Source organism: Polypterus senegalus, chromosome 6 (assembly GCF_016835505.1).
Source record: "Polypterus senegalus isolate Bchr_013 chromosome 6, ASM1683550v1, whole genome shotgun sequence".
Taxonomy (NCBI): domain Eukaryota; kingdom Metazoa; phylum Chordata; class Cladistia; order Polypteriformes; family Polypteridae; genus Polypterus; species Polypterus senegalus.
In genome coordinates, this window is record NC_053159.1 from 45,128,558 (window position 1) to 45,146,303 (window position 17,746).

General features: G+C 37.7%; 1 protein-coding gene across 1 annotated transcript in view; it reads right to left on the reverse strand.

Moving 5' to 3' along the window:
• Positions 1-17,746, reverse strand: part of dnah7 (dynein, axonemal, heavy chain 7) — a 422,487-nt gene that overhangs the window by 31,939 nt on the left and 372,802 nt on the right. Inside the window, exons 55-56 of the mRNA XM_039755900.1 lie at positions 16,190-16,375; positions 8,472-8,609 (exon numbers count right to left, since the gene is read on the reverse strand). Coding sequence (XP_039611834.1) covers positions 8,472-8,609; positions 16,190-16,375 — 324 coding nt within the window. The remainder of the gene's footprint in view (positions 1-8,471; positions 8,610-16,189; positions 16,376-17,746) is intronic.

Genomic DNA, 17,746 nt, shown 5'->3' on the forward strand with positions numbered 1-17,746 from the left:
AAAGATTTGGGTGTGAGGCTGATTGGCAACTCCAAACAGGTTTGGGGTGAATGATTGCATTTAGGTGTATGCCCTGTGATGGACTGCTGTCTACTCCAGGGTGTCTGCTGTAGTCAGTACAGGCTCCAATCCTGGCTACACATGACCTTAAATGGACTAATATAGAATAAGGAAATGAACTGATAGATTGGTAGTCAGCAAAATTGACAACCAAACCAACTTCAGCCCATCCTGGTAATGTCTAACTATGGTTTACTGTTAATGTACCAGCATAAATGACAAAAAATGATCTTCGCATTTGGTAAAGCTTCTGTAAACAATGCCTTCAACTGCAAATGTGACTTCAGCAGATGATGGCAGCTGCTCTTGTAAGTAGCTGTGTCCATTTTCAGATAGCCCTTATACTCTGTAGCTTTAGAAGAACAAATGGAGAAGATGCTGCTGAATAGCTGAAAAAAGCCTTTGTAAGAAGTATTCGTGCCAAATAGTAAAAAAACACAAGACACATGTGTGTATCTATGGACAGCAAATGTGAGATCCCGAATATGCCTCTCTTTTACAGTAATGAATATTTGGCAAGGTCGAAAACTTGGCCATTTTTTGTAGTCACTAAATAAAGATACTCGCAGAAATGCAGTAAGTTATGTCTTAACTTGTTCATTGTGGGCTAAGACACTGTGGTGAAGAAGCAATGCAACAGGGCCATTAAAGGTTCAAATGTTGCAGCTTAATTATTTTTATATAAAAAGGCTGAAATGATGGAGTGAAAATAAAATCAATACGTTTGCTGCAATAATATGGTAACATATAACATACAATTTTCTTTCACAAATTGTTAAATTCTGACTGAAATACGTGTAATTTTGAATTGCCACTTATCTTTATCTATATATTTTGGGGCATGGAGAAAAAGCAGAGAGTCTACAGACTACAAACATGGGAAGAACTTGCAAACTCTACATAGACTGTAAGGAGACCACAAATTGAACTCAGTTTCCTGGAAATGTAAGGTATTAGCATTAAACACTGTGCCACCATACCATCCTGTAAAACAAAAACCTTATACATTTACAATACATAACACATTTATTTACTACCTTATATCACAAACACTTTTAACCAAAGAGTTATTGATATTAGAATATGTCACAGTTAACATATAAAGACAAACAGACAAAGAAGAAGCTGGAATATGTAATACACACTGTGATATGAAAATAAAATTAGCAATTAACAAGGAGATGCTGCACGGTACTGTTGTTCGTGAGATTTAAGAGACAGTTTTAATTCTGCTGAATGTTAACACATTGCCGTGACAGAAAACAAGCACATTAGTAGCATACACATTACCTTTGGTTTCAAAAAGATGACAGAAGCCACCTCGTGTTGGCACCAGGATGAGAAAGTTACCCCCAGATCTGGCTGAGCTCTACTGCTATAAACAGTTACATTACATATTTCAATAGTGGATTTACTGTTAAAGAAACTATTTGCTTACTAGCTGTGCTTGTCAACTAAGACTAGTTTAAATCTAAGTAATCAACAAAGACCACAGTTTTTTATTCAGTACATGGCTTGTCCATTTCTTCTGGTAAAATAATACACACTCGATTCCAATCCCTTGGTCTTTTGATCTTTGGATAGAGCTGTCTGTTTTTGCCACATTTCTCTTGACATCACTCATGGAACTGACAATTCTTATGGTCAAAATGTTTTACTAGAAAAATGTGGTGGTGGTTGCTACCGTTTTCGCCTGGTTTAGTGACTCTAGTCTAATCGATTTGGAACTTTGGTTTCAAAACGGGTACATCGATTTATCGTTATTTTCACTCATCCAATACCCACCATGCAAAGATATTAGTCTTTACCATTACAGCTATAAACCTCGCTCATGTGGCATGAAAGGGTGTAAGAAAGTTACTACCATGCTACTGTTGCTGTTGTATAACATCAGGAAACAGAATAGGCCAAAAAGACCAATTTTCTCATTTTTAGACTTTTTTGGTAGTTTGTCATAATTTTTATTTTTAATTTTTTGACCCTTCTACATGTTTTGCTCATTTTTAAATGTTCCTTCCTAACCCTAGCAACTGGACAGACACACACACACACACAGACGTTTGTCCTTTTATTGAGGTGTACAACCTGATTTCTGTCCTCCTAGCAGTTACTCTCTGTTGGACGTATTTAGCCTTAATGTTTGCAGTGCACCATCTATTGTAATGTATTTTGTAATGCATTTAGTAATAACATGTTCTGCATTTTTCATTTCAACAGATGGCGCATCACAAACATTAGCACTGCTTTTACAAATCCCATACCAACTAGTACTGGATGGAAACACAGATATTTGTCCTTTTATTATGGTGGGTATGTCTTTGCTTACTCTGTGCTAACCGATAAACTAGACATTCCTTCCTGGGCGCCCACTAAAAGTTGTAGAACTGTCATCATTAAACTTTGATCTTTATTCAAGCTATTTATAGGACATGGCAAAATATAACATTCCCAATCCCACTTAATCCAATTCATGGTTGTGGGGGGTCAGAACCTTTCTCAGCAGTATTGGATGGAAGGCACAATGCTAGTGCACTGCAGGACTCATTATTTCCCATACTGGGAGCAGTTTGGAATCTCCAATTTATCTAACCTGCAGGTCTTTGGTAATGTGATAGGAAAACCCATGCAGACATGGGTGTAATATATTTGTTAAGGTTCTGCAAAAGGTAAATTTCCTCTTGGGATAAATAAAGTAAGTAGGTATCTATCTATTATATCTATAGTGCGCACTCTACATCAGGGGTCTCCAACCTTTTTTCCCCTGAGAGCTACTTTTTCAAAATGAAAATCACCGAGAGCTACTCATGTTTTCTAACATTTATTCTCATAGCTTATTTTAACCCAAACAAACTGAATAAGCTTGTTTTGCCTGAACATTTACAAAATGTTGGTGTCCACAACTCACATTTTGCATTAAAACATCGCAAAAAATATTTAGTTCACCTGCAAGTGCATTTTGTATGTCTGTATGCATTTTCTAGTGTATCTCACACTATTGAATTAAAACATTAATGCTGTCAAAACAAAACAATGCAATTACAAATACACAGATATTCCTTATTCATTTGTCATTTTGTTACAAGTCACTGTTTCACTTCACAAGAGTATTCACATGTCTAGTTGCATTGCATGTGTGATGTGTATTCAGTCTTTTTTAGTTAGTCAGATGACTGGCACTGCACAGAGTCAACAAGAGAGGCAGGTGTATGATGGCGTGTAGCCACTTTGGTTCACTCTTATGGAGTCATTTCAATGTTCATCTGTCAGTCTTGTTCTGAACTTTGATTTCATGACATTCGTGTCAGAAAAGGCAGACTCACAGAGGTAATGAGACACAAACAAAGCAGACATTTTCAGAGCTGCTTGGTGAAGATTCTTATAGTTATCTGGCTCTACTAAGCTCCAGAAATGCTGAGAATGCTGTTAAGACTATAACTGCACATTATTTTAAAGATTTACTAGTATATAATATATAAAATCCAATGTATGTCTGCTTTAAACAAGAGAACTACTTAACGGATTTAGATCAGGTTTTTTCCTATAATTTGCTTGAACATTCCGGTTGATTTTGCGACTTCTCTCATTTTGCACACATAAACCAGATAAAGCTTAAGATAATCTTTATTTCTGGGCATGGACATGTCACTTCTTCCTGAGCTATCAGTATATTTCTATATGAAAGAACACACACAATGCTGGATTGTTGAAAGGGAATTGTTTGTACAAAGCACCAAATTCTTGGGACCTGATTCTGTGTGTAAAGCACTTCTCCTTTCATTCCTCTTTTGTCTACTTACTTTTAACATCTTTGCTGTGTAAAATAATATAACACAACGCCACCCTGTGCTCATATCATTCTGGGCTGGATCTTTGTCTCTTTCTGTATATTTATGGCTAACTGTCTGTTATGTGACTAGCAGTTCCAGATCACAAAGGCCTTGTGTCAACACAGTTAGCTACTATTTGCCTGGAACAAATAAAGATTCAGGGGTGTGGGAACAACAGAAAATGCATTCAAACAACTGGTAAATGGTCAAGGCGTTAAAGCAGCAATTAAATGCACACTCAGTTGGCACAATCTTATAGTCAAAACATGAGAGCAGGGCCTCTAATAACATGAAAATTTTAATAACACAAGACATTCAGAAACAACTACCGTAAAGAGATCCACAAAATAACACAGTTAGAGAGCACCAAAGCCACTTACATGCTGCAACACAAATATCACAAAGGTCAGGTGATGATGGAGGAGCACAATAAACAAGAGGCAAGGCTAACAGGCATGGTCAAAAGCAAGGCCTGATATCGATTCATCCATTTTCTGAACCTATAATAAATCTCAATTCCACATCATTCTCAAATTGCTCCTTTTTTCTTATCACAGTGTGTATTCATTATTCATTTTTTTTACTTTAACTGTATGACATATGTGGCCATTTGTCAACGACAAAATGCCACATAATCTTTCCCATCTGCTCTCGTTTCATATTCATCAACCTAAATGCCTATACAGGATAATGCTGGCCTTCTGTCAATACCACATCTTAGTGTTAATATTAAGATACCCTTGAAAATCCCAAAGAATGAAAAAAAGAATGAGTTAAGACATACAAAATTAAGAATAATAAGATTGTTTACTTACGGCACTGTCACTCTGTTCAGAAGAAAATAAGCAAAAATAATAGCAGGTGATTGTGTGTAAAAGAAAATGAACAACAGACTTTTTATTAATGAAGAATGAACGAGATATAAGGTGACATATTTGTAAGAAATGACCCTACTAATATACTAAACAAATTCAAAGCAAGTGTGAATTAATTTTCAGAGGAAAATGTGTACAATGGACAGTATAATGTAATGAGCTCTGTAAATCTGATGCCAGTCACTGACAAATTATACCAGTCTCTTTTTGTCATACTGTAGACCAACCTCACCAGGATGAACACTTAGGATCTGAAGTAACCAATAGCATATATTCATTACCATAAAACATCATACTCACTACTCCCTGAAAAAAATTGAATAGATGTTCTGATTAAAGATGGCACAATGAACTAGAAGACACCAACCTCAGCCATCCAGATTCAACTTTGGGGTATAACAGTCACATCTGCTATTTCACATTTCCTAAAGTCCAGAATAGAGACTGTTCCTATTTAGCATGCTAGCATCTAAGTCAGGGGTCGCCTACTCCACTCCTGGAGGACCAGCGTGGCTGCAGGTTTTCATTCTAACGCTTTTCTTAATGAGTGACCTGTTTTTGCTGCTAATTAACTTCTTTTGAACGAATTTTAATTCACTTATTCTTGAAGACTCAGACCCCTTAATTGTTTCTTTTTCCTTAATTAGCAGCCAAACAATAATGAGATACAAAATGAGCCAAAACAACTGTTGTCCATCATACAATATCTGAAAATAAAGAAAGATGAAGGTCTCAGGAATGTTGATCTGCTCAGGTCCACAAAACATTTAAAAAGTGCTCTTAGAAAAGAGAAAATCAACAATTTCGGAAATGTCTGCTAATGCACCACGAGAGCAGTAACAAGCCACGAAATTAAAGAACGGGTTTAATTAACGACAAGAATCAGCATCTCATTAAGCAGCTTGTTGGAGTAAAATTGGTTGATGTTTGAGGCTCTGACTTACTTGGTCTTCTGTTGGCTCACTAACTTCACATTTCATTTCTGTTTGGGTGCCATTTAAGGAAAGGAATGAAGTAATTCAGGGAAACGATTAAGAAATTCATGGGAACAAATCTTAAAAAAGCAATTCAATTAAAATGAATTTACAAGAAGTGAATTAGCCGCACAAACAGGGCACTTATTAAAAAAAAGGGTTAGAATGAAAACCTGCAGCCACGGTGGTCCTCCAGGACCGGACTTGGCAACCCCTGATCTAAGTGAATATCCTTTTCATACTGTTTCGTTTGGAATGACGTAGAAATTTAGACAACAATATGATTCAATTGATTTTTGTGTAATGCCAATTATGTTTTAAACAGTAAAATGAACGTATCATTAAATTAAATCAATTATATTTATTATGCTAGTACTGAAATGAACAGTTATTAAGACAGAAGATTCACAGAGATATATAAGTCCAAAAGAAAATATAATTAGAAAAACTTTTTGTCATGTCACCGTTACATTACAAAGCACACAGAATAAAGTATAGAGGACTGACGGATTTTATTTCTTAACTACTTTCTATTCCAATGGATGGGGGCGGAGGGAGGAAAAATTAATGTGTTTACTGCTTTAAAGGCCTTCGGTGTTATTCTGCTCAGTGAAGTGGCATTTCAATGGCCATTTGAAATAAGAATGATGTTTAATGAAAATATATGTGTACTTAGGGGGCAGAGGAGTCACATTCTCAAGTTATACAACTTGGGAGATTGGGGACAAAAGATTAATTTAGGGAAATTCCTACAATTCTGATTTCACCTCCATCTCCTTTCATGTCTGTCTTTTGATTACCTAACCAGAGAAATGTTCTGTCTTAGAATTAAATGCTGCATTGATGAACCATGAGCCACCATATGAAAAGATGTCTATCTGGCATTCTGTAGGTGGACCTTGAGGATGTTTTTAGACCATTTAGACCACCTTGGGTTCCCTGACTTTGACTCAGTTGAGAGTAAAAGACTTATTTGGGGGAGATGGGTGTCAAATATTCTCATACAGTGGCTTGTCTAGAGCAGCTATGTCTATAGGAACATAGCTTCAATGTTGGTCGTCTTTGCCTCAATAGGGGTATTTGAATTGATGTAGCAGATCTCCCATTATAAATGAAGAATCTTTTGGAGACACCAATAATGCCATATCTCTTTCAAGAGTTTTTAGGTGACAGTGGTACTAAATCCAAGCTGCTCTACTCTACGGAGTTCAGAGAAAGGTGATGTAAATGACATTACAAGCCATTAGCTTGATTTCCTTTTTTTTTTAAAAGCCATAATTGTCAAAGACTCACTGGCACAGTTTCCTAAAGGAGATGCTAACACATGTGATAGCTGCTGAAGTATGAAAAATTGTCAACAACTTTAAGAGCTTTCTCCAGAGATAATGACTGCCATGGACGGAGTTAGCCACAGACATCCTGGCAAAACAATCTTGGCTTTTCTGATGTCTAGAGCTTTGATGGTCAAAAACAGCACAGTCATCTGCATACTAGAAGTGAATTTTATCATTTTAGCCACTTTAGTCTTAGCCTTAGATTAAATGAAAGAGTTTTGAATGAGTCTGACAATGGTCTGTTAAGCAAGATTTTGTCACACACCACCTGCTGTAGTGGGGGCATCTTTCAAATTCTAATGCCTAGGAGATTTCAGCAGTTTCCTCAGGGATAAATCCACAAAATCGTGTATTTGCACTTCTAGTGGAATATAGTAGATAATGCCAAGGTCATGTTTGGTACATTTGTCCAAAAGAACAATGCTGTTGTAAATGGCCATTCCCACATTTTTGCCTGGAGAAGTGGACTTTAGAACAACATGTTTTTTATTGTTGCATGTTATGCTTAAATTAAAACGTATGATCAAAATGCAGCACACTAAGAATCATGCCAGTATTTCATCTTTAAAAAACACTTGCGCAAATAAATGTTGGGGCTCCATTGTTCCAATTAAACTTGCAGGACTTGCAAAAACCATAAGAACAATGGAAAGCATTGCATTCTTTAGTACTCTGGGCTACAGTGTTCGGGAGGTCACCTGGCCTCTCTGCATCTAACTTCATTTTGTGGAGTGATCTCAACTAACCCACAGCAGTTGGTGAACTAAACTAAAGCAAAAAAAAAGGAATTGTTAGCATCTTCAGACAGCATGATAAGAAGATTTTAGAAAATGAATACAAGAATGTATTTACAAGTGGGGTGAGCCTTAAGGGATAGCATTTTAAATACAAACTGCACATTTCAAAGAGACATAAAAACTTTATTCATTCTTCATACTAACTGAGGCAACCAAATATTCAGGTTAATTAGTTGTTCTTTGTTTCCTTGATATATAAAAGTTACAATTAGAAACAACTGCTTCTTCTTCTCATCTGATAACAAAAGTGGCCTCATGAAGAAAAGCATAGTTGTTCATTATGGGAAGCTATAGTACTTGAATACAATAAACTTAACCACAAAAAAACAAAGATATAATTATACCAGGCTAAAGAGATCATCATGAATTCTAATAAAGGAAATCTGCAAGAGAAAATGCAGTAACCTTTAGGCAGAATTCTTAATAGCTTTCTGCTAATCATTGATTGGAAAAATGAGCTGATATAAATATCTTAAGTGACATCATGCATTACTGTGATCCTGTTCAAAATAACACTAGGATTATTAATGTGACACAAAGTAATGGCATCAAAACATTTTTAACATCCAGAAAGTTTCTAACTGAAAGCTTTTGAGGTGAGTACCTGGGTAAGCAAGATGCAGTCAAACAGAAGTTGGGTTTCCGATTGGTCCTTGGTGATATCAGCATTGGCGTTCATTCCAAAGATCTCTGGGGCTGAGTTCAAAGGGAGAGTTTTGGTATATTCTATGTAGCTGTTGTACTACAAGAAAAGAGTACAAATCAGTTGTGAAAATACCTGAACACTTCACAGACAGAGAGCCGTATGCACTATAATTATGGATCAGCCTCACTGGATGTGACAAACTGAAATATTTATCTACTTCCAGGCCATCACACCATATCATTTATCTTCTGCAGATTCTTTATACCGACTTGGTTGCTTGGGCTTACCTTTAAATCAGGCATCAAAGTGAAAGTGAACACTTACGACTTGTAAATGTTTGGCATTAACTGAAATATAATTTGTTGATATGGACACTGCAGAGTTAAGTAAACAACTTTTTTGCAAATAATAATAAAAGAAACAGGCAGAGATATTGTTAAAATGACAAAAAGCATGATACTGCGAAGAACATAACCATGGTGTGTACAAAAAATTTATCATTGAGGGATGAGACCAAAGGTTCAAAAATCCAAAAAACTCCAAATATTAAAAAGCAAAGAGAAAGAATTGCTGATCCTCAAAACTGTTTTTGGAGTAGATCATATTTCTGCTAGTTTTGCAGGGCCAGATGTCACTCTTGAATGAGAATATATGACTGGAGGCAACCCATTATAAACTATGCAGTGAATAGCAGGATATACCCCACAGGGCTTCTTCCTGAAACACCTGCCCCCAATTTCTCCTGTCCATGCGCTTTAAAATGCCGCCAGGGATTTGGATAGTGAACAAAAGAAACTGAATAAAAAACTTGGCTCTGAGAGAAAATAAAAAGCTAAAATCGATGTTTTCAATTCAGGAGCTCAGTAGCACAAGGTAACTGAAACATAATGATTAATTTGTGCATTTAAATGAGCATAGTGAGAGCTACATGGCTGCACGTCTTTGAGCCGTGCTTCTGTGTGCTATGATATCTTTCTGTCATTTTGATTATTGCATCACTAGATAAGCATTATGATTTATATACTCTGTGTTAAAACATTGCAGCTATTCTGACATGGCATGTATGCCTTAACTGTTAGACAGAAATGTTATTCACTTAGACATGCGCTGTGCGGCCTTGGCATTCTTCTGCTGGTGTCATTAGGCTGACTTGATGATTCAGGTATGTTGAGTACTGAAATCTGAAACTCCTGTGGCTCTTCCATTAGAAACTGTCTTACAGGCAATCCTATTGACAGAGCGTGACACATCGTTGACTTCCAAGTGCATATTTTGCAGTTCATATTTTCACAAACATAGCTGCCAGTTCTTTCAAACTCACATTGACTCCTACACTATCATTAATTTAATGAACAAAAGAGACACACACAGCACCTGTGACCATGTGCTGTTCACGCGCGATGTCTTCCAATGCCAATGTATAATCTGAGTGTACAGAAAGGTTCTTCCCTTGTAACAGGCTATGCTTATTTTTAACACGTGCATTGTGCTCTGTCCACATGCAACAAACATATTTTTAATAGTGGCGTTTTTAGGAGACTTTTTATTCGACTGTTCCTTTGACATATGGAGTGCCACAGGAATCGGTCCTTGGACCTGTACTTTTCTCTTTATATATTCTTCCCCCATCACAGATTCCTAACTCTTTTAAGGATATCTCGTATCATCTCAATGCAGATGATTTACAGCTTTATTTTTTATTTAAACCTAACCAAGTTAATACTTTGGTCACATTGGTTGATTATCTGTCTCACGTTAACGACTGGCTCAGTAGTAATAACCTACAGTTGAATTCAGGAAAGACTGAGGTACTAATTGTTGCTCCTCCTGATCTTCATTCTGAGATTAGCTTAAAATGATCTTCTGTCTTTCCTGTTATTAAGTCGAGTTTACGTAACCTTGGGGTTATTTTTGACGAGTCCATGACGCTTAATGAATATGTAAGATTAGTCAGCCACTCGTGTTTCTTTCATTTAAGAAATGTTTCTAAACTAAGAAATGCTGTTTCAAAATCAGAATTGGAGATGCTTGTTCATTCTTTTATTTCCTCATGACTTGATTACTGTAATGCTCCCTTTACGGGTTTGAGCAAGTCCTCTCTCACATGTCTTTAGTTAGTCCAAAATGCAGCTGCCAGGATCCTAAGTCGCGCTAGCCAGAGTGATCATATCACTCCCATTCTGCGCACACTGCACTGGCTCCCAATGTTTTATAGAATTTATTTTAAAGTTTTGGTACTTACTTTCAGAGCTTTGCATGGACAAGCTCCTGAGTACCTAACCAGTCTGCTCCAACGCTATACAACTTGTCGGACTCTTAGATCTGGGCAATAGGGCCTTCTCGTTGTCCCACCCACTCGGCTAAAAACCAATGGGATCGTGCCTTTCAGTCTGTGGCACCAAAACTATGGAATAGCCTGCCTTATAGTCGGCATGCAGCTGAGCCTGTTGATTCTTTTAAAAAACAACTGAAAACATTTCTTTTTAAACAGGCTTTTAATCATTGCTGAATATATCCTGATTGTTTATTTATTATTTTTATTGTTTTTGTTTATGTTTTGTTTTAACTGTTGTATTGTACTGTATTTGCTGTTCAGTGCTCTGTGACCTTTTGTCTGTGAAGGGCGCTATATAAATTACTACTACTACTACTACTTCTCTTTGGCACAGTTTATCATAATCATAAGGTTGTTGGCGGATCAGGTTAACAAGAGAACTTCTGATCTTTGTGACACTCAGTTAGCTATCTAATTGTTCCACCCAGTTTTAAGCAAAATTCACTCATGCTTGTTACTAGACATATCTCTCTAAAAAAAAAAAAAAAAAATTTGGAAGGCTTGGAAGGAGACGAATCATGATTTTCTCGTAGACACTTTAATGTCCCACGAGACAAGCCAGTAAGACAAAAGGACAGCTGCTGTACATGCAGATCAAGCAGCTCGGCGACAGCAGCAGGAAGCAAGCAAGCAGCTGATTGAGCAAATACGAGGTATAAAAATAAATGTATTTGTTTCCTATTGTATCACAATTTAAGAGGGGGTTTCAGTGGAACGCATGTGTTTAGCCCCCGTCCTCACAACGTGAGCGGCAGAGACGCGAAGTGGCAAATATCAAGAAATAAAAAATGAGTGAAATCATAATAACAATCTCTTTAAATTGTATATCCGGTTAACCAAACCCGGCGTTGGGCGAGCGAAGTGAGCAGGGGGCAGAGCCCCCTAGTATATTATATGTAGCATAGCGGGACTATATTTCTGCTTATATACTGTACTAGCATGATGGAAAATCATTTACAAATGTCTAGAAAAAATATGCAAAAGGCTTAAGAGTTAAGGCATAAAAAGTGATAACTTAGAACAATGACTGCTTTGTTCTGAACGGTGCAGAGATAAACATAAGTTCTCTGTAACTCTGAAATTAAATAAAGATGTCAGAAAATATTTGGATAAATGAAACTGCAAGACAAGTGTGTCTGTCTTAGTCGAAGCCGAGTCCCCATGCAGCTACTGTAGTTTTCATTCCTAATAATTTCCCAATCTGACGTTAATTCATGTCATTCATTAGATTTCCTGCTTAAATGAATGATGCTTTTGTGTTCTCATAAATATGTGCTTTGTTTACAGTATGTTGTCATCAAAAAAGCTGTTAAAATAAAATGGACATTTTTCTTAAATAATGAAAGTAATACATATTTCTGCATTCCTAAGAAAGGTGAATGCATATCCTGTAAATCCTTTAAAACTAACTCGGAAGCTAATTAAATAAGAAATGCAATTAAAGGTAGTAATTGGCCTCTGATTAAGCAATTGGTAGGGATTATAATTTAGCAGCCCCATGGGGTCTTCTTCCTCAAGCTTGAGATCTACAGGTATAAAGCCTGTTGGAGGAATATGCTAATGCATGAGCTATTTTTAGGAAGTTGCTGATTGCATGGCTCTGATTGTGACATTTTTCAAATGCATGTGCTCCTCTTAATCTTTGGAGTGATCTTATATTAGCCTCTGAAAATCAAGGAACATAATAGAGAGATAAAAAAAAAGTAAATGCTGGCTTCCATAAAGACATTTGATATAGTTTAACTTTTGGCAATTCATATAGATTAAGGTTCATGGTGTTTTATATTTATCTATTGTATATAGAATAGTCTAATAATTAAAGTACATTAATTTATATAACACTTAATCCAATTCTAAGTTACAGGATGCCACAGTCTACTCAAGAAGCAATGAATACAAGACAGGAGCTGGCCCAGAATGGATTGCCAGTAGGAAAATTGAAGTATCCAGTGAAGTATCCAAAGAAAAAACAATGCAGACACAGAGAAAGTGTGAAAACATCATAGAAGCAAACATAGTCAGTAATCAGTCAGTCAGTTATCTAAATATGATCTAAAGAACATTTAACACATGAGGCTAGAAAGTTGAGCAAACCCCATAGAGTTTGCTTCACATTGAGTTCAGTGAAATCACTGAAATGTTCGGGAACCTCACCGAATTCAATGAAATGCATTGAAGTCAATGGGGAAAGAGGAACTGAACTAGTTTTGCACCAATTACAATGGTAACAGGGTGTTTTAAATCTCCCTATAAGCTATGTTGGACTTATTATTGTGGCCAAAAATGTGATCTGAGCCACAAGGCAGCTCTGCTAACAACTGCACCACCATGCCACAGGCAGACGGACATCGTATGTTCACCCACAAACACTATTTATTTACAATATTTACCATCTTTAACTCAGTGCACTTCCCAGTGCCTCCAGCACCGTTCCCCCAAATGTCCAGGCCTCACAGTCTCTGTGCCTTTCTTTCTCTTGACCGCCTCTTGTCCTCCCTCCAGCTCCGTCCTCTTCCACCCAACTTCTGCCGATGACTGGAGGGAGGCGGCCCCTTAAATAGGAACCCGGATGGGCTCCAGCTGCTTCCCGGCATTCCCCAGTAGCCACGCCCCTGTGTGGCGGAAGTGCCGGCTGCGCACCTGGAAGCCGTCCGGGTGTCCCCTGTCATCTTCCTCCCAGCACTTCCTGGTGTGGCAGAAATGCTGGGCTCCTGGGATATTCCGGCACCGGGGCGCTGCCTGGCGGTGGCCACGGGTCCCTATAGGGCTGGGCTTCCAAGCCCTTTACCCGAGGCCCCCAATGTAACCAGGATGGACGCCCCCTCGCGGTCTGGAGGAGGCACAAGCCCTCCTCCGGTCCTCCTGGGACCACAATATATATATATATTTGCAGCTGGAGATCCACAAAGGGAGAAAATGAATCACGTATCAGAAGTAGTTTTTTATTCCTGAGCTTTCAACCCCTGCCAGGGGTCTTCATCAGAGGATAATGCTTAGACTTACAAGAATCAAAGGCAATATATAGCAAAAAAATTATGTGGGGGCGGGGGGAGAGGTGGCTAAGTCAGTATGGTCAGGAGTGGGGTGGGTATTGGGTGTGAAGTCTTGTTTATTATGAATATGTTCTTAAGTTTGCATTTGCTGGATTTATGTCCAAGTGTCTGTTGATGGCATTCTCATTTGATAACCAGGATTCGGCCAGTTCTCTGGCACTTTTCGTACTGGCCTTGAATTTTACTTGTACACTGTCCCAGTTAAATGTATGTCCTGTTGATTTAGTGTGCGTATAGATCAATGCTAGTGGGTCCTTTCTTCTGATGGCGTTGCAGTGTTCCTGTATACGTGTTGCGATTCTTTTTCAATGTATACCACTGAGCACGAACTGCATGAAATGCTGTACACTGCGTTTCGTGTTTCTGCTGTCGATTTCTTGTTTTTAGCATTAAAGAAGATGAAGACCCCTGGCAGGAATAAAAAACTACTTTTGATATGTGATTCATTTTCTCCCTTTGTGGATCTCCAGCTGCAAATATGCAAACCGTATAACAGACCTTCTCTTCCATATATATATATATATATATATATATATATATATATATATATATATATATATATATATATATATATCCATCCATCCATTTTCTAACCCACTGAATCCAAATAGGGTCACGGGGGTCTGCCGGAGCCAATCCCAGCCAACACAGGGCACAAGGCAGGAACCAATCCTGGGCGGGGTGCCAACCCACCGCAGGACACACACAAACACACCCACACACCAATCACACACTAGGGCCAATTCAGAATTGCCAATCCACCTAACCTGCATGTCTTTGGATCGTGGGAGGAAACCAGAGTGCCCGGAGGAAACCCACGCAGACACGGGGAACCCGGGTCCCCTAACTGCGAGGCAGCAGTGCTACCACTGCGCCACCATGCCGCCTATATATATATATATATATATATATATATATATATATATATATATGTATGTATATATATATATATATATATATATATATATATACACACACATCATTGCACTCACAGACTTCCAGTATTTGTGCACAAGTAGACTTTGGCTATACCACAAAGTCTGACTGAGTAGTACTGCTTCTTTTCATTGCTTGAAGGAATGTCTTTTTTTGTTTTTGATCTATGTTGTATCCAGATATTTGGCACTTTTTTCTTCCATCAGGAAGAGAGAAACATTTCATAAAAAGCAATAAATCATTAATTATTAGTATTATTATTTCACCAGATGTTGTGTTTTCTGACTTTCCTTTAAAGCTTATTTTGACTCTAGCTGCAAATAGCTAACTATGCATGCACAAATAGTCATACGGCGCTGTGCTGGATCAGTGTTATATATCTAGTGGCAATATTTTCATTACGGTAAGCTAATGGACCCTCAAATAAAAATACTGCAATACTGCTTTGTTTTGAATGCATGAAGCAGATTGATCAGGCAGCAGTTTTACAGTATGCAGGCGTGAAAGTTCTGCGCATGGCTGTTACAGCGCTGTGACTTCATGTTGGTCTCACAAAGTATCATGGGGGACTGGGAAAAAATGTTTGCCTAGGTTAGAAGCACACCAGATTTCCAAGAAAATATTCATTGAACAAGGACACCAGTAAACACAGCATATTTGTAGCAAAAAACGCTTTGGTGAACTTTGCCAATTAACACTACATCAGAGATTTTATGCTGATAATCATTTATCGACAAATTTCTTACATTAGAAAATCTTAAAACATCCAACCATTTTTTAAAAATGGTATCCTTCTTGTACAGGATTACTGTGGGTTGAGGCTAATCATAGCAACATCAATACACAGCAAGAATTAATCGCGAATATCACGTCAGACCAACATATAGCAGACTCCAACACACACACACACTCATTGATACAAGGCCAATTCAGATTTACCCCTCAGCTTAACCTTGATGTTTTTAAAATGTAGAAGGAAACCCATGTTGTGCACAGGGGAGAATGAACATGAACAGAGAACAGTCTGTGAAATGAACTCAAGTACCTGGAGGTGACAGACAGCACTGCTAGAAACTCTGTCAACATGGTAATCAATGTAAGAAAATGCAATACTGAAATATGACAAAATATGAAGTTTGAATATGAGTTTGTTGCAATTAAAACTAACAAAATATTACTGGTATAGCTTAGGTAATAAAGTGTATCATATTACACTAACGTCAAATATAAAACATTTCATAAGCTATAGGTCTTTACATTTAAAACTGCTTTTGAATGTTGCTTATTGACAAGAGACATTGGGCTAAGTGGTTTCCTTATGTTCTTATGACTGTTCACAAATGAAAACATACCTCTCCCTCCGGCGGTGCATAATATAAGCCACTAGAGTCAAACTTGTAGTCAGGGTTGCCTGTTATCTCATTGCTGTAAAACTTGGAAAGGATGCTTCGTAATGTGCGTCGGTCCCAGTCATCTGTCACCCGGCCTCCATAGTTGCACTCACCAGTCATGTACCGGATTGCATCAAAAGGTATTTCCTACAAAGGCAGAGAGAAGCTGCATGAAAAATGTATGTAGTACAGACATTTATATTCTAGGCTAATCCTCAGTGTGAGGAGTAACTTAAAGCATATTTGAGCACACCAGGCTTCCTCGTGGACAAGAAAACATAACATACTCAAAAGCTGTCTTGCATCCAATATTGTCTGAATAGCCTCGTGCTCTGTGCAGACCTGATTTGGATTAAAAGAGCTTGGTAATGTTATCTTAAGTACAAGAAATTAATTCTTTAAATATCAGTTTAGGCATTATATTTTATTGATAATCGAATAAAGACAGAAAGGAGTTTTAATCACAAAGTGTAAGAAAAATGAATCAGTACATTTCATGACAACATGAAGTAGACTATGTACAGAAGTTATTTTTATATACAGTAACTACTAGCAAAATACCCGCACTTCGCAGCGGTGAAGTACTGCCTTAAAATTTTTATTAAGAAGAAAATTAAACCTTTTTAAACTGAGGGAAAATATACCAATAATTATTTGTTAAGGATTTCTTTGTATACCACATTGTCAGTTCGGCCCTCCAGTTGTAATATGACCAAGCTGTGCGCTGAGCTTACTCTTGAGCATGCAACATACAGTTGGCCATTGAACAGTAATCTTGTTTCAAATCTCACAGCTTGGATTGCTGCTGTCATAATCAGTTTGAGTTTCATGGTTTGTTTCAATTACGACAGTATTTGTAGGACTTGTGTTGAAGAGACATTTGGCATCTGTCAAGTGTTTTAAGTATACAACCGGTTTCATCGATAACTTCACTTCCAGCTTTTGAGAGTTTAAACATTCATAAACATCAAAGTGTCTACTACTGAAATTGTGACCTGTCAATCTAAGATGTTTAAGAGGCATTAGCAGTTGTCGAAAGGTGTAAAATATTTGGCCATTTCGGTCCACTTGAAAGCGACAACCGAACAATTCACCGGCAGCCATCAACTCACATGCAGATGCATAGGTGAAGGGTTTAAGCATTTCACTGTTCTAGTGCTCCTGTGTAGTATAATTATCTCCTGTACCGTCATCAGTCCACACCTTGAACCTGTCCCAGTCATTCAATACATAAGACACAATGTTCCTCCGGATATCAAGAGTGAGCCTGATATGGCCGTGCAATATGTAACAAAGAGAATGGAAAAGGTAGGTGCCATCTCTGGGCATGGAAACCACTCAGTAAGTGACAGTTCTTTGATCGATGGTGATCACCTCGATAGACATGTTAATGGGGGTACGGTTGGAATGATAAAGGAAATGGGTACCTGAACAATGTAAAGTAAGTCTAAAATACCTACACAATAACTATAATCATAATAAATGAGCAATAAAACAGCGGAGAAGCTGTGGATTAAA